Here is a 23,620-nt window from a genome sequence, read left to right on the forward strand (position 1 = left end):
AAAAAAATTGTCAGAAGAGCCTCAAGATTTTGATCATGCTCATGCGTTAAATTTTGTGATATAAAAGGTGTGGCTATTGTGGTGCAAAAAGATTACTTTCATTATTTAGGCAAACGGCTGTGATATTAGAAAGGGTGAAAATATATATAAAATATAAGGGGGTCTTAATGCTTTCGTACCCACTGTACATACACACACGCAACTATGACAACGACAATGACAACAACTACAGCACGCATGCTCGCGTAGCAAAAAAGAAAACGGCAGGTTTACAGGGTGTTGAACACACCCTTTACCTTATTATTGTTATTATTTAGACAAAACAAAACATGTTTGTTGTGTCAGAAAAGGTATATGAAATAACAATCTTGCTCACCCACCTGGCGCTTTCCTTTGGAGTATTTGTCAATGGAAACCGAATGGGCTGCCATCATGCTCAACGCAGATGCTGCAAGCACTCAGGCATTATAGATTGTGAGAAAAAGTAGTCAGCCTAAACAAAACACAATTTTTATTAAATTTACATAAACCTTACAATGACCGTGTTAATGTGGAGAAAAATTTAGTTATTACTGTATCGTTTACATTTAAATATTTTCATTCTTTGTAAACAAAGTGACTGAACATTGATTAAATTTTTTACTATGATCACAATGTTATACTTGAGAACACCTTGAGAACAATTTGTAAATTGTGTAGATCGAACATATAAATTAAGACACTTCTCTGGCACCTGATTGAGCAGGCATCAGGGTTTTTCCTGCATTCAAAATTGCCAGGCTGCGGACAGACAGCCTGTCACGAACGAGGCAGGACAACCATGTACAACACGGACTGTTTATTGGGGAATGCGAAAAGAGGAAAAGGAGAAAAGGGAGGCCAGAACACTCGCAGAGCGGGTGCACAAGACGATTGACGAGCCGATCAGCGAGCTTGCGTTGTGCATTGTGGTGGCATCTCGTTGCACAGCGGATCAGACAAATGGGAATCAGGTGCAAGGCACGCATGTGTCAAGGCACACAACCAGCCAGGCGTACCACTAAACAGCAGATCAGGTAAATGGGAATTAGGTGGCCAGGGTCCGGGACAGCGGCAATGAGCCCTGATAGCGTGCCTCTGAGCAATGTGCTTCACTGAGGACAAGCGCTAACTCCCGTGCACATAGTTAAAAAGCACTGTCGTCTAATAGTTGGGACAGCAACTATGAGCGCTGAACAATGTGCGTCACTGCGGACGTGACTGAGTTCAAGCACAGGAGGCAGCATCCGGCCATGCGCGAGGGAAGAAGCACCAACCAGTCCAGAAGGAGTCTGGACATGTGACAATATCACACGTTTGTTCTTTTATCTACTGTTAAGGTACAATACATGCACAGAACAGTGTGGGAATGGTTATTAAGGGAATGAGAAAGGTTTGTGTAGTGTAAAAGTATTGGGGAGGGTTTAAATTTGTTTATATTGCGTAGTGGACCACAATGCAATTCATGCGCAACCATGACTCACTTTGCTTTCGTTATGCACGATGTCCCCCGGGTTAGTGTTGTGTGGCAATTCTGAAGATGGACACTTGGCATTGCTTAACAAGGTAAATCACACTACAAATTGACTTGCAAGAAGGTCAAAATAATACATATACTGTTTCTATTTCGCAGATTTTCATTTATTGCGGGTCATTCTGTAACGCATCTCTTGCAGTAAATGAGGAATCACTGTAGTCACAAGTAATTGAGTAATTACCAGGAGCCCAGGAGCCGCGTACTAGTTGTCGCCTCCCCTTTCACGTGCGTGCTCTGCTCCCGGAGAGAGGAAGCAAGCAACAATGAACTGGATTTCAAAATAAAGTCGCGTCTAATGTCCGAGGTCAAACACGGCGATATAAATCGATGTTTACCTTTAGCATCGATGCCAATAAATCGTAGAGCATTATATCGATTAATCGATGTGTATCGATGTATCGTTACACCCCTACTCCCATGTGACTTGTTTCGGGAACGTTCCGAGAGAGACACACAGACAGACAGTGATAGAGCGAGCGAGATAGTGCGCAAAATTTAACGAATTTATTGACCTAAAATCTGGGGTGTGCATTATACATGGGTACAAATTTTTTTTTTTTTTTTTTTTTTAGAAAACAAAACAAACAACAGGACTGACCGACAAAGTCGTGGAACAAAAAGACAGGGTGACATTACCAAAGACAGGAACAGAAAGCAAACAGACACCATGACAGTAACACATGCAATGATCCGACGGTGAGCGAGGGGCAGACAGGACTTAAATACAAAACACGTTACATCGATTGAGTTGACACAGGAAGAGAGGGGCGACGCGAACAGAAACTATGGCAACCTAGACACATAGCAAAACTGGGGACGAGACGTGACAAATGTCCCTCGAAATGAAACTTGAAATCACCAAGTTTTGGTTTCCAAGGGTGTTTTTATTCCTCTTCAACGTCTCTCCCATACAGAGCCGCCTTTTTCACGTCCGCACGCCTCTTTCCAATCTTTTTTAAGTCCCAATGATCGTCACACACGCAGGGAGGCAATGGGTCCCATTTTTATAGTCTTTGGTATGGTCTTAACTAGGCTGGATGTAATTTTTCTTGTTGGCGTTGATTTCTCCGACTGCCCATAAACGCACCACTGCGCTCCGTGCGCGCACGGGAAAGAGGCGTGCGGACGTGAAAAAGGCGGCTCTGTATGGGAGAGACGTTGAAGAGGAATAAAAACACCCTTGGAAACCAAAACTTGGTGATTTCAAGTTTCGTTTCGAGGGACATTTGTCACGTCTTGTCCCCAGTTTTGCTATGTGTCTAGGTTGCCATAGTTTCTGTTCGCGTCGCCCCTCTCTTCCTGTGTCACCTCAATCGATGTAACGTGTTTTGTATTTAAGTCCTGTCTGCCCCTCGCTCACCGTCGGATCATTGCATGTGTTACTGTCATGATGTCTGTTTGCTTTCTGTTCCTGTCTTTGGTAATGTCACCCTGTCTTTTTGTTCCACGACTTTGTCAGTCAGTCCTGTTGTTGGTTTTGTTCTCTAAAAAAAATTTAAAAAAAAAAAAAAAAAATTTAAAAAAAAAAAAAAAAAAAGTAAATTTTTTTGTACCCATGTATAATGCGCACCCCAGATTTTAGGACAATAAATTCGTTAAATTTTGCGCACTATACACGGAAAAAAACGGTAGTTGCATTGTTCCACAGGAATGCGGCAATCAACGTGATTCAAGTTATCTGATCACAGTCGAGGACGAGTCAGCCAACCATGGGGGAAGACAGCTGGTTGAGGAAAGAGGACAATCTCTGCGGGTGTCACGAGCCGACAATGAAGTGCTAATTCACACCACAATACATTCCTTAGCTAATCAGCGTTGCTACAGCCACAATCTCTCCTCCCTTTAGTGTAGCAATGCCTCTGTAACCAGGGCAACCAAAACATTAAAAAAAGGGGCACGTGGAGTAAGGACTCATAATTCATGGAGATTGTAACTGAGGTTCCTTTCTCTATCGTTCTCCTCGCGAGTAAACCTGTTCTGGTTGTCTTCTCTTCCTTCCAGCGTGTGGTTTAATGTCTGATGGTACTTAGACCTGACCGCTCAACTACTTCCACACACTTCAACCGATTCACTTTTAACTCATTCCAAATAATAATGACACCGTTGATTACCTTTTTTTCCATTCCGAAAATTTCTGTTTTCGCAAAATTCACAAATTTCCGGCAAATTTTTCCCCATTCTTTCTTAATGGCAGATTCAATATTTCACATTTACGCCGTTACAGTTTGAAATTCACATCATTCAGTACATTCAAATCCCATTGGGGATTTTCCCAAACCTGCCAAATTAAAAAATGTCACGATTTCACGTTTAGAATTCGCGCAAAATTTCACAAAATTCATTTTTCACATCTCATTTCAAAAATTTTCAACTGATTCAACCCATTCCAAAGGATTTACATCTTTCCAGTTGGAAATTCACATCATTTAGCACATTCAAAACACATTGGGGACATTCCCAAACTGACCAAATTAAAGAATTTCACGTTTTCAGGTTTAAAATTTGCACAAAATGTCGCAAAATTTCGTTTTTCACGTCTAATTTCCCTGCGATTGGCTGGCAACCAGTTCAGGGTGTCCCCCGCCTACTGCCCGATGACTGCTGGTATAGGCTCCAGCACACCCGTGACCCCTGTGGGAACAAGCGGTACAGAAAATGGATGGGTGGATTTTCTTGGATTTACTTTTTTAGATTCCCAAAATTTTATTCTTAAATCCATCCATCCATATTCTGAACCAATTTCACTCACAAAGGCTGCAGGCTTGCTGGAGCCTACCCCATCTTAATTCAGGCAGAAGGTAGGGGACACCCTGAACTGGTTGCCAACCAAGACGAGACGAACAACTTTCCACACTCTTACTCAGACCTACAGGCAATTTGGAGTGCTCAATCAGCCTACCATGCATGGTTTTGGGATGTGGGAGTACTCGGGGAAAACCCACACAGGCATGTAGAGAACATGCAAACTCCACACAGGGAGGGCTGGAGGTGGAATCAAACCCATGCCCTCTGGACTGTGAGGCGGACATGCTAACCAGTGTACCACCATGCCGCCACATACATACTGAAGAAATGGGGTCGAAATACAAAAAGTCCTGCCGAGCTACAAAAACAGATATGCTCAAACCTCATTGAATAAAGTACATAAGCAGACAAGAATATTGACATATTAAATCAATAAAACAAACATTTATGCATATAATTATACCTATATACTAGGGGTGTAACGATTCATCGATACACGTCAATTAATCGATATAATGCTCTACAATTTATTGGCATCGATGCTAAACGTAAACATCGATTTATATCGCCGTGTTTGACCTCGACATTAGACGCAACTTTATTTTGAAATCCAGTTCATTGTTGCTCGCTTCCTTTTTCCGGGAGCAGTGCGCGCGGCGTTGTTGTGTGAGCAGAGCAGGCACGTGAAAGGGGAGTCGACAACTAGTACGCGGCTCCTGGGCTGGTGTTATGGCTAGTGTCGAAAAAGACGAGGAAATTTGCTCCCCTTTAGGCTTCAAGTCATTCGTTTGGAAGCACTTTGGATTCCAAAGAAAAGATGGCTCAACAGACAAGACACGTGCAGTTTGTAAATCCTGCTATGCGGTGATCAAATATTCAGGGCCCACAAATCTCGCCGCACATTTAGAGAAAAAACACGACATCAAAGTTCAGTGTTAAAATAAGCACTTTGTATACTACAATACTCTTGTAATTTCCTAAATAAAGAGTTTGCAGTACCTTGTTGATTTTGCGTATGAATTGTTATAAATCAGGATATTGTTCTATAGCGATTGTAGAGCACTATATCGTGATGTATCGTGAATGAATCACAGCAGGCTTTAAGATATCGCCAATATCGTATCGTGGTTCTTTGTATCGATATATCGTATCGTGACAAAACCCGCGATTTACACCCCTAATAAATACTAGCTCAAATGTGGCATGTGTTTTAATTTGGGCGATTAGACATTTACTTTCAAGCACTATCCTTTAGCGCTGCTGACAATAATAACTTATGAGATGTTAAATCAAGGAGGAGTGTCATATTTGGAACACAGGCGCTGTATGACCTATAGATTGAACAATAAGATTTTCCGCATATACAACCATGTGGGTAATGGTAAATTTCATCACAGTTAATTACAAAAGGATTTCGGAACTTTATTTGATGATAAACACTGGAAGTCAGAAAAAACAAAATAAAAAATAAAAGAACGAGGATTTTAGCCGTGTTAATGGGTAGTGTGGATGGATTACTCAGAAGAAAAAAGAGAAAGCATTTGATAAGGGCGGTTTAATACGACGATGATGATGAATGTGCCCAACTGGTAGAATACAAATGGTAATAGGAGTCGGGTGCAATAAACAAATGCTACACAGGAAGACTGATAACACAATGATAGTTTTGTGAAATTTGTGTCCCAGTGTGTTCTGCCCTAGAGCATGGCACAATTCCTAAACTGAGTCCTCTTACTCCACTGGCTGTCTCAAAAGCAACAGAGGACTATCCCTGGTCATGAGAATACTTTGACCTTTGGGAGAACAACAGGAACCATTATTATGCTTGAAGGGGGCAAGCACAGCTCTTCACAGGACAAGAACCAGACAGTTGGTGGAATACACACAGTTGCAGATTTTGAGAGTGGCGGACGGTCCAGCCCTGAATCATCATCATGAGAATCTAAGAGGAGAGGCTGCTAAAGACTTGCACAAGTCACATGAAGTCAAACTGGACACATTGCTAAAGACTGCTGAAGCATTACAAAGTTGGTAGAGTATGGGACAAAAGGGATGGAAGCGTGTTTGGGTGCTGGGGCGGACATAACTGAAGAGTTTTGATAAAAGAGGGAATAATAAGGCTGCTTATGGACACTAAAACGGGGATAAGTAATAAAACCCCTTCGTGAGTCGTCACCTTATCGTGGTGGAGGGGTTTGCGTGCCCCTATGATCCTAGAAGCCATGTTGTCTGGGGCTTCATGCCCCTGATAGGGTCACCCATGGCAAACGGGTCCTAGGTGAGGGGCCAGACAAAGCACGGCTCACAAAACCCCTTGTGACGATAAAGAAAATTGAACTTAGTTCTCCCTCGCTCGGACGCAGGTCACAGGGGCCCTCCTCTGGATTCAGGCCTGGAGGTGGGGCTCGAAGGGGAGCGTCTGGTGGCCGGGCCTTCACCCATTTGACCCGGCCGGGCACAGCCCGAAAAGTAAACGTGGGTCCCCCTTCCGATGGGCTCACCACCTGTGGGAGGGGCCAAAGGGGTCGGGTGCAGTGCAAGCTGGGCAGCGGCCAAAGGCAGGGACCTTGGCGGTCTGATCCCCGGCTGCAGGAGCTGGCTCTTGGGACATGGAATGTCACCTCTCTGGCTGGAAAGGAGCCCGAGCTAGTGTGCGAGGCAGAAAAGTTCCGACTAGATATAGTCGGACTTGCCTCCACGCACAGTTTGGGTTCCGGTACAAGCCCTCTCTTCCACTCTGGAGTTGCCCGCGGTGAGAGGCGTCGAGCAGGTGTGGGTATACTTATTGCCCCCTGGCTGGGCGCCTGCACATTGGGGTTCACCCCGGTGAACGAGAGGGTAGCCTCCCTCCGCATTCGGGTGGGGGGACGGGTCCTGACTGTTTGTGTCTATGCACCAAACGGCAGCTCAGAGTACCCACCCTTCTTGGAGTCCCTGGAGGAAGTGCTGGAGAGCGCTGCTTCTGGGGACTCCATCGTTCTACTACCGTTTTTTTCCGTGTATAGTGCGCGAAATTTACCTAATTTATTGTCCTAAAATCTGGGGTGCGTATTATACATGGGTACAAAGAAAAAAAATTTTTAATTTATTTTTTTTTATTTTTTATTTATTTATTTTTTTAAAAGAAAGTCATGGTACAACAAAACCAACAACAGGACTGACCGACAAAGTCGTGGAACAAAAAGACAGGGTGACATTACCAAAGACAGGAACAGAATGACAGTAACACATGCAATGATCCAACGGTGAGCGAGGGGCAGACAGGACTTAAATACAAAACACGTTACATCGATTGAGGTGACACAGGAAGAGAGGGGCGACGCGAACAGAAACTATGGCAACCTAGACACATAGCAAAACTGGGGACGAGACATGACAAATCTCCCCCGAAATAAAACTCACCTTTCTTCTTGTTTGTTGTCAATCGCGCATCGCATTCAGCCATCCTGGCCAACACACTTAGTCAGTAAAATACATAATTGACGACACATCGTTTGATGCGATGGTGCAATCCTTGAGGGTGTGTTATTGTCAAATATTGTTTGTTTTTAATCTCCATCGCGGACCGGACGTCATACGGAGGCCGCCATTACAGATGCGCAGAACAGATGCGCAAGACACGTCAGCTATATTAAGAGCGAGAGTTGTTTTCTTCCTATTAGTTTCAATTCACAGTTTAATTAGCAGTTTCAATCAGCAAATAACAAAATGCGTATTACAGGTAAAATTTTATTTCACAACACTTTGCCTTGTTCCTTTGGTCTCTGCTGTTCATCCTAAAACACAAAGGCGCTCTTTAAGCAATGCGACAGTGAGCGCCCGGCGCGCTGCGGTTGCGCGACCGCACCAAATTAAGCTCCCTGCGCAGTGCGCACTGAGGTCCACTTAAATTTTAGAAAGTACATCAGGACTTTAAAAATATCTTCTAAATTTCAGCGACGGCTCTGTCACAATAATGCTACCAGCGCGGTGCAGTTGGGCGGTCGGCGGCGTGCTACGGTTGAGAGTTCTCTCTCGCACTCTCTCTCTCGCTCTCTCTCGCACACACGCGCGCACACACGCACACGCGCACACACGCAAACCGGATATCATACGGAGGCCGCCATTACAGATGCGCAGAACGGATGCGCAAGACACGTCAGCTATATAAAGAGTGAGAGTTCAGTTCTCTACCTAAATCCGTATTACAGGTACCGTTTTTTTCCGTGTATAGTGCGCCCCCATGTATAGTACGCACCCCTAAAAATGGCATGCTAATGCTGGAAAAAAGCTTGTACCCATGTATAATACGCACCGAATTTTTATGAATTTTTTAAAAAAAAAATAATAATTTTTATTTTTTTTAATTTTATTTTTAAGTCCCAATGATCGTCACACACGCAGGGAGGCAATGGGTCCCATTTTTATAGTCTTTGGTATAGTGTTAACTAGGCTGGATGTAATTTTTTTTGTTGGCGTTGATTTCTCCGACTGCCCGTAAACGCACCACCACGCTCCGTGCGCATGGAGCGTGTTTGAAGTGAACAGCAGAGAAGAAAGGAACAAGGCAAAGTGTTGTGAAATAAAATATTACCTGTAATACGGATTTAGGTAGAGAACTGAACTCTCGCTCTTTATATAGCTGACGTGTCTTGCTCATCCGTTCTGCGCATCTGTAATGGCGGCCTCCGTATGATATCCGGTTTGCGTGTGTGCGAGAGCGAGAGAGAGCGAGAGAGAGAGCGCGCGAGAGAAGGCTCAACCGTAGCGCGCCGCCGACCGCCCAACTGCACCGGGCTGGTCGATTATTGTGACAGAGCCGTCGCTGAAATTTAGAAGATATTTTTAAAGTCCTGATGTACTTTCTAAAATTTAAGTGGACCTCAGTGCGCACTGCGCAGGGAGCTTAATTTGGTGCAGCGCGCCGAGCGCTCACTGTCGCATTGCTTAAAGAGCGCCTTTGTGTTTTAGGATGAACAGCAGAGACCAAAGGAACAAGGCAAAGTGTTGTGAAATAAAATATTACCTGTAATACGCATTTTGTTATTTGCTGATTGAAACTGCTAATTAAACTGTGAATTGAAACTAATAGGAAGAAAACAACTCTCGCTCTTTATATAGCTGACGTGTCTTGCGCATCCGTTCTGTGCATTTTATTTCACAACACTTTGCCTTTCTTCTCTGCTGTTCACTTCAAACACGCTCCATGCGACCGCAATGCTCTCGTATCAGACGCTTGCTCGATCACCTGCTCGTTTGCTGTCCCGTGCGCGCACGAAGCGCGGTGGTGCGTTTACGGGCAGTCGGAGAAATCAACGCCAACAAAAAAATTACATCCAGCCTAGTTAAGACCATACCAAAGACTATAAAAATGGGACCCATTGCCTCCCTGCGTGTGTGACGATCATTGGGACTTAAAAAAAAAAAAAAAAAATTTAAAAAAAAAAATTTTTTTTTTTTTGTACCCATGTATAATGCGCACCCCGGATTTTAGGACAATAAATTAGTAAAATTTTGCGCACTATACACGGAAAAAAACGGTAATATTTTATTTCACAACACTTTGCCTTGTTCCTTTCGTCTCTGCTGTTCACTTCAAACACGCTCCATGCGACCGCAATGCTCTCGTATCAGACGCTTGCTTGATCACCTGCTCGTTTGCTGTCCCGTGCGCGCACGGAGCGCGGTGGTGCGTTTACGGGCAATCGGAGAAATCAATTTTTAAAAAATTCATAAAAATTGGGTGCGTATTATACATGGGTACAAGCTTTTTTCCAGCATCAGCATGCCATTTTTAGGGGTGCGTACTATACATGGGGGCGCACTATACACGGAAAAAAACGGTAAGTGACTTCAATGCTCACGTGAGCAATGACAGTGAGACCTGGAGGGGCGTGATTGGGAAGAACGGCCCCCCCCGATCTGAACCCGAGCGGTGTTCTTTTATTGGACTTCTGTGCGCGACACGGATTTTCTATACTGAACACCATGTTCAAACATAAGGCTGTCCATGTGTGCACCAGGACACCCTAGGCCAGTGCTTCTCAATTATTTTTTGTTACGCCCCCCCCCCCCAGCAAGAAGAAAACTATTCGGAGTTCGATGATCGACTTTGTAGTCGTGTCATCGGATTTGCGGCCGCATGTTTTGGACACTCGGGCGAAGAGAGGGGCGGAGCTGTCAACTGATCACCACCTGGTGGTGGGTTGGCTCCGATGGTGGGGGAAGATGCCGGTCCGATCTGGCAGACCCAAACGCTCTGTGAGGGTCTGCTGGGAACGTATGGCGGAATTCCCTGTCAGGAAGAGCTTCAACTCCCACCGACGGTAGAGCTTTTCCCACGTCCCGGGGGAGGCGGGGGACATTGAGTCCGAGTGGACCTTGTTCCGCGCCTCCATTGTTGAGGCAGCCGACCGGAGCTGTGGCCGTAAGGTCATTGGTGCCTGTCGTGGTGGCAATCCCCAAACCCGCTGGTGGACACCGGCGGTAAGGGATGCCATCAAGCTGAAGAAGGAGTCCTATCGAGCCGTTCTGGCCTGCAGGACTCCGGAAGCAGCTTACAGGTACCGGATGGCCAAGCGGAACGCGGCTTTGGGGGTTGCTGAGGCAAAAACCCGGGCTTGGGAGGAGTTTGGCGAGGGCATGGAGGATGACTTCCGGACGGCTTCGAGGAAATTCTGGTCCACCATCCGGCATCTCAGGAGGGGGAAGCAGTGCAACGTCAACACTTTTTACAGTGGAGATGGCGTGCTGCGGACCTCGACTCGGGACGTTGTGTGTCGGTGGGGAGATTACTTCGAAGACCTCCTCAATTCTACCTACACGCCTTCCATTGCGGAAGCAGGGCCTGGGGACTCTGAGGTAGTTAAAAAACTCCTCGGTGACAAGGCCCCGGGGTGGATGAGATCCTCCCGGATTTCTTAAGGGCTCTGGATGTTGTGGGGCTGTCATGGCTGACACGTCTCTACAACATCGCGTGGACATCGTGGACAGTGCCTCTGGATTGGGAGACTGGGGTGGTGGTTCCCCTCTTTAAGAAGGGGGACCGGTGGGTGTGTTCCAATTACAGGGGAATCACACTCCTCAGCCTCCCTGGTAAGGTCTATTCAGGGGTGCTGGAGAGGAGGGTCCGTCGGGAGGTCGAACCTCGGATTCAGGAGGAACAGTGTGGCTTTCGTCCTGGCCGTGGAACAGTGGACCAGCTCTTCCCCCTCAGCAGGATCCTCGAGGGTGCATGGGAGTTCGCCCAACCAGTCCACGGGAGGTTCTTTGGGGGGTGCGTCGGGAGTACGGGGTACCGAGCCAACTGATAAGGACAGTTTGGTCCCTGTATCACCGATGCCAGAATTTGGTCCGCATTTCCGGCAGTAAGTCGGATTCGTTGATGAGGGTCAGCACCTCCAAATCCATGGTCCTCGATCGGAAAAAGGGTGGAATGCCCTCTCCAGATCAGGGATGAGATCCTGCCCCGTGGAGGAGTTTAAGTATCTTGGGGTTTTGTTCACGAGTGAGGGGAGGATGGAGCGCGAAATCGACAGGCGGATCGGTGCAGCGTCGGCAGTAATGCGGACTCCGTGCCGGTCCGTCGTGGTAAAGAGAGAGCTGAGCCAAAAGGCAAAGCTCTCAATTTAACGGTCGATTTACGCTCCTACCCTCACTTATGGTCACGAGCTATGGGTCGTGAGCGAAAGAACGAGATCCCGGATACAAGCGGCCGAAATGAGTTTTCTCCGCAGGATGTCCGGGCTCTCCCTTAGAGATAGGGTGAGAAGTTTGGTCATCCGGGAGAGACTCGGAGTAGAATCGCTACTCCTCCACGTTGAGAAGAGCCAGATGGGGTGGCTCGGGCATCTCATCAGGATGCCTCCTGGACGCCTCCCTGGGGACGTGTTCCGGCATGTCCCACCGGTAGGAGACCCCGGGGACAACCCAGGACGCGCTGGAGAGACTATGTCTCAGCTGGCCTGGGAACGCCTTGGGATCCCCCGGGATGAGCTAGATGAGTGGCTGGGGAGAGGGAAGTCTGGGAGTCCCTCCTGAAACTGCTGTCCCCGCAACCCGACCCGGGATAAGCGGAAGAAGATGGATGGATAAATAATAATACAAACCGTAATTTTCGGACTATAAGTCGCACCATCCATAAAATGCCCAAAAATGTGGAAAAAAAAACCATATGTAAGTCGCTCCGGAGTATAAATCGCATTTTGGGGGGCAATTTATTCGACAAAATCCAACACCAAGAAGAGACATGAACGAGCAATAACAGGCTAAACGATACGGTATGCTAACGTGACAAACACAAACAAGGAGCTGAGAATGGGCCTGATGTAACATTCAGTTATTTAAAAAAAAACTATTACTTAAATAACATGTTTATAAAACCATCTGTGTCACTCCAATTCATTAAATCCATCGATCGTCCTTTGTCAACAATGCCGTGTGCCGCGCCGCAGTTCAAATTATTCCACAGGCCCATTCAACGATATATAAACTATATTTTAAATAACTATCACATAAACAATAATATCAAACCATTTGTGTCACGCTAAATCATTAAATCCATCGATCAAATTTCTCATCCTTTATGTCATCCTGGTGAGCGCTTTAAAGTGTTAATTACTTTATTTGATTTTTCCTCTCTATTTTTCATGTTTTGAATATGTTCAAGATAAAGATATCAAAGCATGTGACGTGATCAACTATACTAAAAATAACATGGAATAACTATGGAAAAAACGGCGACTAATAGTCCAAAAATTACGGTAGATATGGACAGTGAAGATTCATCCATCCATCCATTTTCTGTACCGCTTAGTCCCCACTGGGGTCGCGGGCAACTTTTGCCCGAATCGTTCGCGTTGGGCTCCTTCGTTTCGAGCAAACGTTCTAGAGACCTGGCTCCATTTGAGCCTACGCACAGATGGACTGCGTGTTTATTTTATTTTTTATTTTTTTTTGGTCATCATTAAATTCCCTTTCTGAGCAAAAATACATCTTTGGTCCAGTATTTTACAAAAATTAAAAGCCAGAGTATGAAAATAACATCAGCTTTACTGTTTGTAGATACACTAATAATAACAAATCATGACAGCGTGATCAGAAACTTGTGGAGTGGACATTGATCGATAGAAATTAAATCATTTAAATCATGAAATGTTATATGTAACATTGCATTTCGAATTAATTGACCTTTATCAAAACGACAGAATTTAATTACACATCAATTGCGACTGATTTATAGGATGCATACTTGAGCTTGAAGGGATGAGGGGCCATAAGAAATTTGGAATTCTGGATAGTCCGCAAAATACACTGCTCAAAAAAATTAAAGGAACAGTTTTATTCATCAGGGTATGGCATGAATTCAATTAGACTTTTCTGATAAGGTTTTGGTCAGGTACGTGGCAGAGGGGGTTGTTAATCAGTTTCAGCTGCATTGGTGTTGATGGAATAAACAACAGGTGCTTTAGAGGGGCAACAACGAGATGGTCGCCAAAACAGGACTGGTTTTGCAGGTGGAGGCCATTTCAAGTTCCTCCCTCTTGATCTTTTTTAACTGTTTTTCCACAAGTGTTGGCTTTAGCTAGAGTCATTATCACGACTGGGAGCATGAGGCGATTTCTTGACCCTCCTGAAGTTGCGCAGATTGTCCAACTCCTCCAGGATGGCTCATCCATGTGTGCTGTTGCAAGAAAATTTTATATGTTTCCCAGTATGCATGGAGGAGATTCCAGGAGACATGTCGTGCACTGCACAAATCTGGCATTTATGGAAGAGTGGCAAGAAGAAAACCATTTCCCAAAGATATCCATAAAAAAGTCTCGTTTAAAGTTTGCCACAAGCCACCTGGGAGACACACCAAACATGTGAAAGAAGGTGCTCTGGTCAGATGAAACCAAAATCGAACTTTTTGGCCACAATGCAAAACGATATGTTTGGCGTAAAAGCAACACAGCTCATCACCATGAACACACCATCCCCACTGTCAAACATGGTGGTGGCAGCATCATGGTTTGGGCCTGCTTTTCTTCAGCAGGGACAGGGAAGATGGCTAAAATTGATGGGAAGATGGATGGAGCCAAATACAGGACCATTCTGGAAGAAAACCTGTTGGAGTCTGCAAAAGACCTGAGACTGGGACGGAGATTTATCTTCCAACAGGACAATGATCTAAAACTTAAAGCCAAATCTACAATGGAATGGTTCACAAATAGACGTATCCAGGTGTTAGAATGGCCAAGTCAAAGTCCAGACCTGAATCCAATCGAGAATCTGTGGAAAAAGCTTAAGACTGCTGTTCACAAACGCTCTCCATCCAACCTCACTGAGCTCGAGCTGTTTTGCAAGGAAGAATAGGCAAGAATTCCAGCCTCTCGATGTGCAAAACTGATAGAGACATACCCCAAGCGACTTGCAGCTGTAATTGCAGCAAAAAGGTGGCGCTACAAAGTATTAGCGCAAGGGGGCCGAATATTGCACGCCCCACTTTTTAGTTTTTTTATTTGTTAAAAAAGTTTAAATTATCCAATAAATTTCGTTGTACTTCACGATTGTGTCCCACTTGTTGTTGATTCGTGACAAACAATTCAAATTTTATATCTTTATGTTTGAAGCCTGAAATGTGGCCAAATGTTGAAAGGTTCAAGGGGGCCGAACACTTTCGCAAGGCACTGTACATACATACATGTACACAATAAAACACAATAATAAACATGCAGGCACACGTGAGCACAGAGCGTACACAAACATTGTAATTATGAAGGACCCCATTAAGTATAATAAAATGCTTTGTTGTCCCACGTTTAAGGGTGAACAAAACAAAATATGAGCTGTGAAGTCAAATTAAAATTGTGATTATATAAAGTTACAATTTTTGCACCACAGTGCAGCATTTGTGTCGCTTTTCCGTTGCACTAATAAATGGCTGGAACGACTTTTAACACACAACAGGGAACTTTCAGCCCCGTGTCCGATATTTGCGTGGTGGCAAAGTGAGCGCATGTACGAAGCAGTCTAACAACTTCTAGCAACTAAATACTCAACTCAGTATGTGTCGAGCCTCTCTATTTGGCGCTCCATGTTGGTCGCCTGTAACACCAAGTCACATTTGGCAATACAAATGGATTGGAACGTAACTGCCGACCCGGGTCCTAGCTAACATTAGCACAGTAGCTAACGGCTATTTATAAGTGGTTCGCCCGCTGGTACTATTAAAATACAAACCACCATATTCATCTTCTAAATATTCATTAGCCAAAGTATTTTGATGAGGTTTCGTAGCACTAATAAATGAAAACACAGTAAACGAAGTGTATTGTAAATTTGGTGCAAATACAGAATGTGAATAGACTTGGCGGTGAGAAATAGCACTGGCTTTCTGTTTATTTATTCGGTCGAAGACCGCATTTGAAATTTATTTATTTCGCTGCACCAAAGGAGCCTAGACAGCTTCGAGAGAACGGTGAATTATAATGTAAGACAGCCGCCCTTATCCCTCCTCTCCGCGCTAGCATTACAGCTGTCGGGCCTCGTTTGGAGTGTTGGCCGTGTGATTTTCCACAACCCTCGTCTCAACAGCGACATTTTTCCCCACCCTCCTCTTGTATACAGGATTTAATATTCCACATTGTTACTCTCCCTCATCAAGCTTCTGCTGCCCCACCAGACTACGCATTTTCTCGCCCTCAGCCATTTAAACGTTGAGCGCAGATTGTTTGATTGATAGGGACGGAAAAGAGGGATTTTGAGTGACAGCTTACCTGAGTGCCAATCTTCGTCACACTGACAAGCGGCTGCAGCAATCCGGACCCGCAATTGTCGCGGTGCGTCATCGCGTATGGTCACGCAGGGACGTTTGGGACATTAATATTTATAAGGTGGGCGGTCAATGACGTTTTGCAGCGTTCAGCTGCCTCTGCACTGTTGGTTTTATCTGGCCAATGACTCGCCTGCTACTGATTTGTCATTTTTATTCCTGTAAGCGGTGGTTCCCAATCGTTATTACCCTTTTTGGCTTGTGTAACTGCGACATATTTGTCATGCCGTGAGTACGCCCTGAATCATATGACAACACGTCTTATGGTTCTCCAAAAGTAGACCATAACGTAACAAAATGTTATTTTGCTACATTAATTTGAATGTTTCAATGTTTGGCTTTTTTAACTAAAATGAAACATACAACCAATTATGTTGCCATGAAAATATGAAATGGGTGGGATCAAAAGAAGAAGAAAAAAAACATCCATTGTTTTACACCAGTGGCAAGGTGGAGCACTGGTTAGAACAGGGGTGGGCAAACCTTTTGACTCGCGGGCCGAACTGGGTTCTAAATTTGGACCGGAGGGCCGAACAGGAGCAGATGGACGTAGTGTTTGTGTGACGTTGTGGTGTGCAAGGACTGGAGTCGGAGGCGGAGTGATAAATGACGGTGCCAATGGCAGTTGTTTTAATGACATTTATAACTTGCTTCTCTCAACCACGGGCCGACTCTTTTCCCTTCGAGATCCTAACACACACACTCAAACCGGAAACTCCCACACGTGTGTACCATCCCACCGGAACTCGGCAACGTGAACTTAGGTTCCGGGTGAATTATGTCAACCCACTACAAAGTAATATAAGCGACCTGTAAAGGTTATTGCATAATAGATTTTGGCCTTTAGTAGGTAGTAAAGCATGGATATTCCCAAAAAGTTTTTTGAAAACAAATGCATTTTTTAACAGCATTAAAAAAAAAAAAAAAAAAACAGAACTAAAAAACTGCTATCAGTGATTCTCATAAAATACGACACTGTTATTATGAATAACAGTCTCCATCACTTCAGTGCCTGCAGGTCAGATTAATGAAAGATGTTTATTTTATGAGATTACATCAAACGGCAAACATTCTGACCAAATATATCATCTTGTAGATTCGGTGAAAGCATACATCCAAATAAAGTAATCAAAACGGCAACACGGTGAGGGGTATCTGAAAATCAGAGCAGAGTTTTAACTCACAAACACCTGGTAACAGAGGTGAGGAAACGGGAAACACTTAAGAACTTTACAGGTTAAGATTAGTTGCAAACAGGTGGTGCATCAATGTCCTTGAACATCCTGCATTGTTTGAAAATGAGAATGGTCGCTAGTTTCAATCCCTGCTATGTGTACAAATCATATTCAAAATGCTTTTTTTTTTTACAACAAACTTGAGAGCCTCTCCTTCATTTTCAGTGGGAACAGTGTTGTTGGTCTCCCTTTTTTGCTAGTGCGTCATAGTCTGGAGTAAAATTTGTTGTGGCAATTCTCAGGAGAGATCCGAGGTGTTGGTCCGTTTACCTCGATCTGTGACGGGTTGATATTGATGCTCATGCGGCTGAACGTCGCGTACGTCGAGCCAAATTGGCCACTCTTTTTTAAACACTCGGCACTGTGTCCACCTTGCTTTTCCTTGGGCGACTCATTTTAATAGAAGGATTCCAGGGGAAGGTTTGTGGGTGGCTTTAGCGTAAAACTGTATCTGAAAGCTCAGCGCGCGAATTACAAGAATGATGTCATCACAGCCCACGCTCTAAATTCGGGACTGATACAAATAGAGCGCGAGTGCACCATGTCCGTACACGCACTTGTGAGTGTGCACCGAGCTTTCTGACACGGCTTCCGGTAGTAAATGCGCAGGCGAGCGCTTCGCCATCGACTGGGGAAACGCAGTCATTGCAGGCAAAATGACCAAAAAAAAGAAAAAGATTAATAATACAATTTGTTCAGGGTTGGCAGGCCGGATTAAACGGTCGTAGTTTGCCCACCCCTGGGTTAGAACGTTCGCCTCACAATTTAGAGATGCAGGGTTCCATTCCAGCTCCAGCCTTCCTGTGTGGAGTTTGCATGTTCTCCTCGTGCTTGCATGGGTCACCTCTGGGTATTCCGGTTTCCTCCCAAATTTTAAAGACATGCATGCATGATAGGCTGATTGACCACTCCAACTCGCCCGTAGGTGTCAGCGAGAATGGCATTTCGTCTTCGTCGGCATTTGTTAGCTATGCTAATAGTAATGATCAGGAGGCTGCCTCTCTGTTTAACTATTTAATGTATGCCAGAAGGATCGAGACACAGCTGTGGAGCCTTCTCTACAAGTTGCGAAAGGTCTAACCCCCACTTCCAAGATCCCTATTCTTATACTACTCTTGGCCGCCCTCCTGCAAGGGGGCGACTCTGCCTAGCCCAGGGGTGGGCAAACCTTTTGACTTGTGGGCCGAATTGGGGTCTAAATTTTGACCGGGGGGCCGAACCAGGAGCAGATGGATGTAGTGTTTGTGTGAAATAATATAAACGACATGTAAAGGTTATTGCATAAAAGGTTTTGGCCTTTAGTAGGTAGTAAAGCATGGATATTCAAAAAACAAATTCAATTATTAACAGCATTAAAAAATAAAATATCCACCAAAAAACTCCCATCAGTGATTCTCATTAAATACGACATTGTTATTATGAATAACAGTTTCTGTCACTCCAGCGCCTGCAGGTCAGATTTATGAAAGATGTTTATCTTTTGAGGCGAAATCACATCAAACGGCAAACATTCTGACCAAATAAATCATCTTGAAGACTTGGTGAAAAAATACATCCAAATAAAGTAATCAAAACGGCAACACGGTGAGGGGTATCTGAAAATCAGAGCAGAGCTTTAACTCTGGTGAGAGAGGTGAGGAAACGGGAAACACTTCCTTAAAGTCGGCCTTAAGAACTTTAAAAGTTCAGATTAGTCGCAAACAGATGGTGCAGCAATGTCTTTGAGCATCCTGCATTGTTTGAAAATGAGAATGTTCGCTAGTTTTAATCCCTGCTATTTGTACAAATTATATTCAAAATGCTTTTTATTTTTTTTTACAACAAACTTGAGAAACTCCCCTTCATTTTCAGTGGTAACAGTGTTGTTGGTCTCCCTGTTTTTGCTGGAGCAAAATTTGTTGTGGCAATTCTTAGGATAGAGCCGAGATGTAGGTCCGTTAACCTAAATCTTTAACGGGTTAATGTTGATGTTCATGTGGCTGAACGTCACGTCGCATAGGTCGAATCAAATTGTCCACTCTTTTTTAAACACTCGGCACTCAGCGTCTACCTTTCTTTTCCTTGGGCCACTCATTTTAATGGAAGGATTCCAGGGGAAGTTTTGTGGGTGGCTTTAGCGTAAAACTGTATCTGAAAGCTCTGCGCGCGAATTACGAGAATGGTGATGTCACAGCCCATGCTCTAAATTCGGCACTAATAGAAATAGAGCGCGGAGTGCGCCGAGTCCGTACTACTGAGTACGTACACGCACTTTTAAGTGTGCACCGAGCTTTCTGACACGGCTTCCGGTAGTAAATGCGTGGGCGGGCGGTTCCCTATCTACTGGGGAAACGAAGTCATTGCAGGGAAAATTACTAAAAAAAATGTTTCATAATAAAATTTATTGAGGGTTGGCGGGCCGGATTAAACGGCCCCGTGGGCCGGATGTGGCCTGCGGGCCGTAGTTTGCCCATGTCTGGCCTAGCCTGTGTGATAATGCAGTCTTAACTGAGATCAACTCCTACGTACATGTGTGCAAAGAGTGTCATAGAGAAGGGAAAGCCAGTCAAAGCAAGAGAAAGGTCACAGCAATACAGTAATCCTTCGCTACTTCGAGCTTCACCTATTGCAGCCTCGGTGCATCGCGGGTTTTTATGAAAACAAATATCGCGTATATATTTGCTGCATTGCGGCTTTTTGCGGCGTCACTTGGAGCGCGGGGCTTTGTCTGCCCATATGACTTTACAGCACACTATTGGCCGGTAGAGGAGACAAGAGAAATGGGAACATGTTGTGATCCCTATCCTTGCCGCTGATTGGCTTAACTGGAAGAGCAGTTCTAACCATGCTTTATCCCAGCCTCCCGCAGTCGTGCTATGTGTCCACTTTTCCACTTAGTTCGCGACAGCAGAATCGGTAGTATCTCTGATTTGTACTTCCTTTTTTCACAAACAAGGCAGGACACCCAAATGCAACGCGGGCTCACACAAAGACATGGACGGCTGGATTGATGACAGCAGAGCACGACGACGAGGCAAGCTGATGAGCCGGTCAGAGGGCTCGCGTCGTGCGTCATCTAAGCAGACAGGCATAACAAGCTTTTTAAAGTAGTTTAAAAACTGTTTAAAGATACAATAAACTGCACCGCGCTGGTCGCATTTTTGTGACAGAGCCGTCGCTGAAATTTAGAAAATATTTTTAAAGTCCTGATGTACTTTCCAAAATTTAAGTGGACCTCAGTGCGCAGGGAGCTTAATTTGGTCTGATCGCGCAACCGCAGCGCAACAGGCGCGCACTGTCGCTTTGATTTAAGAGTGTATTTATGTTTTAGGATGGCTTTACTGCTCCCACTTGCTTTCTTTGGAGGCATGATTAGGGGTTAATACAATCCTCAAAGTAACGAAAATACAATAACAACGAACGAAGTCAGTCGGCATCCGGCCCGCGCGGTCGGGTTTTCTCGGGTCCTACCGGCTACCCTAGTGAAGGCAGACCTGAGAGACCGGGTAGGAATGTTGATGTGGAGGAGGTCTGACAGGTATGGAGGGGTGAGGTTATGGATGGCCTTGAATGTCCATCCATCCATCCATTTTCTGAACCGCTTAGTCCCCACGGGGGTCGCGGGAGTGCTGGAGCCTATCCCCGCCGTCATCGGGCAGTAGGCGGGGGACACCCTGAACCGGTTGCCAGCCAATCACAGGGCACACAGAGACAATCAACCATTTGCACTCGCACTCACACCTAGGGACAATTTGGAGTCTTCAGTCGGCCTACCAAGCATGTTTTTGGGATGTGGGAGGAAACCGGAGTGCCCGGAGAAACCCCACGCGGGCCCGGGGAGAACATGCAAACGCCACACAGGGAGGGCCGGAGGTGGAATCGAACCCGCACCCTCCTAACTGTGAGGCGGACGTGCTACCCAGTGCGTCACCGAGCCGCTGGCCTTGAATGTGTGGAGGAGAATTTTATAGTCAATGCGCTGTTTTATGGGGAGCCAGAGGAGTCGGTGTAGAACGGGAGTGGTGTGATGGTGGACAGGCGTTCCTGTGACGATGCGAGTAGCATTCTGGACCAGTTGCAATTTATGGAGGAGTTTGTGGGGGAGACCGACAAGGATGGAGTTGCAATAATCCAGACGGGAGGTGACAAGAGTGGACCAGGATAGCAGCGCTGTGTGGAGTGAGTGATGGACGGAGGCAATGAATGTTACAGAGGTGTGTCAAACGGGCACTTTTTATCGAAGTGCCTCCGGCTCCCCAGTAACGGGTTCAATAAGCCGGGGCGGAGGGACTCGTCCGTAGCTGACCACCCGAGTTAAATTAATTCTACCAGAATCAATGTAATTTCTATAAGACGCCAACCCCTTTCAAGTCATCCGACGCGCAAGCCGAGTAACTCAATTCGAGACAAGTCGCCGGTATGACCGCGCCGTAATGATGGCTCCCTCCTGTTGTTTGATGCTGGTATTACATTACGGATGCCTTTGTTAAGACCTCAAGGATTCGTTAATTCACTAGAGCGCCCTCGCCCTAGCTGAGCTCAAGATAACTACTTCGAACCAGATCTGACAATTCCTGATGTTAAGGATTAAAGCTGTCTTCACTTTAAAAAGAATTGAATGGATTTAAAGAATGACTATGATAGGGAAATGAAGACATTTTAAAGTTGTAATTACCGCATATAAAACCATGCTCGACATAGTTAATACGAAATAATCGATACCGAATTAAGGCTCAAGAAGAGATTTAATGAATAAGCAAGAAAAAGAATTGCAAGTCGAAAAAACAAAATAACAAGACTCACCCAGACAGAACAAGAGAGGAGACTAAAGGTGTAAAATCCTATTTGGTTGAACAAGTCGAGTGATCGGCTCTCCTTTGTTCCAAAATCCGAATTCTGTTTAAAAAATGAGGAAAGGTCTGGCCATGAGGAGAAAGTAAAAGTGGCGACTTCCCCTTTTCTGCCCGGTGGCCTTCTCCCCTGCTTTCCTCAAAGCTTAAAATTTGACAAAGTCCAATTCGAAGACTCTGGAAATTCATCTTAGTAGATTTTGGTTCAATCTCAAAAAGAATACAAAATCCATCTTCGTTCTTTTACTCCGGGCAGCGTCACGGCCATCGCCCTGACTAGGAAGAAGCGCGCCCGCTCTGTGTCCGGGCAACCTATTTATAGGCTTCTGGTATTACCTCATTGGAATGACATCATCCCGCACGGCAGGTGGCCTTCCTGGAAGTTTCTAGAAGTTTCGAGAATGTTCCTTAGCTGATGCCTGTCGAGGCCGGCTAGAAACCACTGGTTGTCTTGGCAACCTTGCTTCAAGCAGCAATCACCGGAAACAGATGTTTCCTGTTTTGCTCGCTCTTTACTTCTAGTATCAGCCCTTAAGTCTCCTCTCAACTTAATGCATTCAGGTATGGATGGAACACCAATGTTAAATACAGGTTGGACAAAACATTGCAACATGAATCACATATATCTTGTCTAATAAAGATCAATCTCAACACATAATAGTACTTAACACAATAATGGGTTCTTCCAACCTAAACACATATATTGATATTGCTCAAGCTGTTGCATCTTAAAATTATGGCATAGCAAATTCATATTCCAAAATTGTGCGTATCTACGTGTTTGAACAGGTCGTGTCCTCCCAATTGCTAACTATTTAATTTGTTAGATTTGTTCATTTCCATCAGGTCACCCCTATGTCAAGCTTTAACACCATCTCCTGGTGAAATTTTGAACTACTACATGTTTTGGGATAGCCAATGTGCCTGGACCAAATTCACTACCTAAGTTTACACCATCTCGTACCTCCATGTCACTTGACAGGTGGAAAAGTGTTTAAAATACAATAACGTATTTAAAAGTGCAATAGAGTGTTTAAAAATAAAATTATAAAAGTCTTCTGCGGATGCCCTCTCGCTGGGCTGCATCAGCCGGCTGCATGCAAGAGCAGAGAGGAGCCTGACACGTTTACACTTCATAAAAGGTTTATAAAAGTCTTGTGCGGACATTGTAGCAATATATTTATTCTTATTTATCTTCTGATTTACTGAAATAAATAAGAATGTTTCTTAAAGTCAGTTTGACTTTAAAATTTTACAAAAGTGTTTAAAAATACAAAAAAGGGTTTAAAAAAATAGGTCTATAAAACTACCATAAAGGTTCCTAAAAGTCTTGTGTGGATATTGTAACAATATATTTACTCTTACCGTTTTTTTCCGTGTATAGTGCGCCCCCATGTATAATACGCACCATAAAAATGGCATGCTGATGCTGGAAAAAAGCCTGTACCCATGTATAATACGC

The 23,620-nt window shown here is 44.7% G+C and overlaps 1 protein-coding gene across 14 annotated transcripts in view; it reads right to left on the reverse strand.

Moving 5' to 3' along the window:
* LOC133159954 (homeobox protein PKNOX1-like) overlaps positions 1-23,088 on the reverse strand; it is a 146,088-nt gene extending 123,000 nt beyond the window's left edge. For 2 of the 14 annotated variants that reach the window (XM_061287404.1, XM_061287401.1), the window contains exons 1-2: positions 16,039-16,173; positions 381-493 (exon numbers count right to left, since the gene is read on the reverse strand). In XM_061287404.1, coding sequence (XP_061143388.1) covers positions 381-434 — 54 coding nt within the window. In that variant the 5' untranslated portion in view covers positions 435-493; positions 16,039-16,173. Of the gene's footprint in view, positions 1-376; positions 494-15,322; positions 15,348-16,038; positions 16,174-22,111 lie in introns of those variants that run through there. The other 12 variants (XR_009715774.1, XR_009715773.1, XM_061287402.1 and 9 more) reach the window with 12 other exon arrangements.
* Positions 23,089-23,620: the final 532 nt, after the last annotated feature.

Source organism: Syngnathus typhle, linkage group LG9 (assembly GCF_033458585.1).
Source record: "Syngnathus typhle isolate RoL2023-S1 ecotype Sweden linkage group LG9, RoL_Styp_1.0, whole genome shotgun sequence".
In the NCBI taxonomy this organism is placed as follows: domain Eukaryota; kingdom Metazoa; phylum Chordata; class Actinopteri; order Syngnathiformes; family Syngnathidae; genus Syngnathus; species Syngnathus typhle.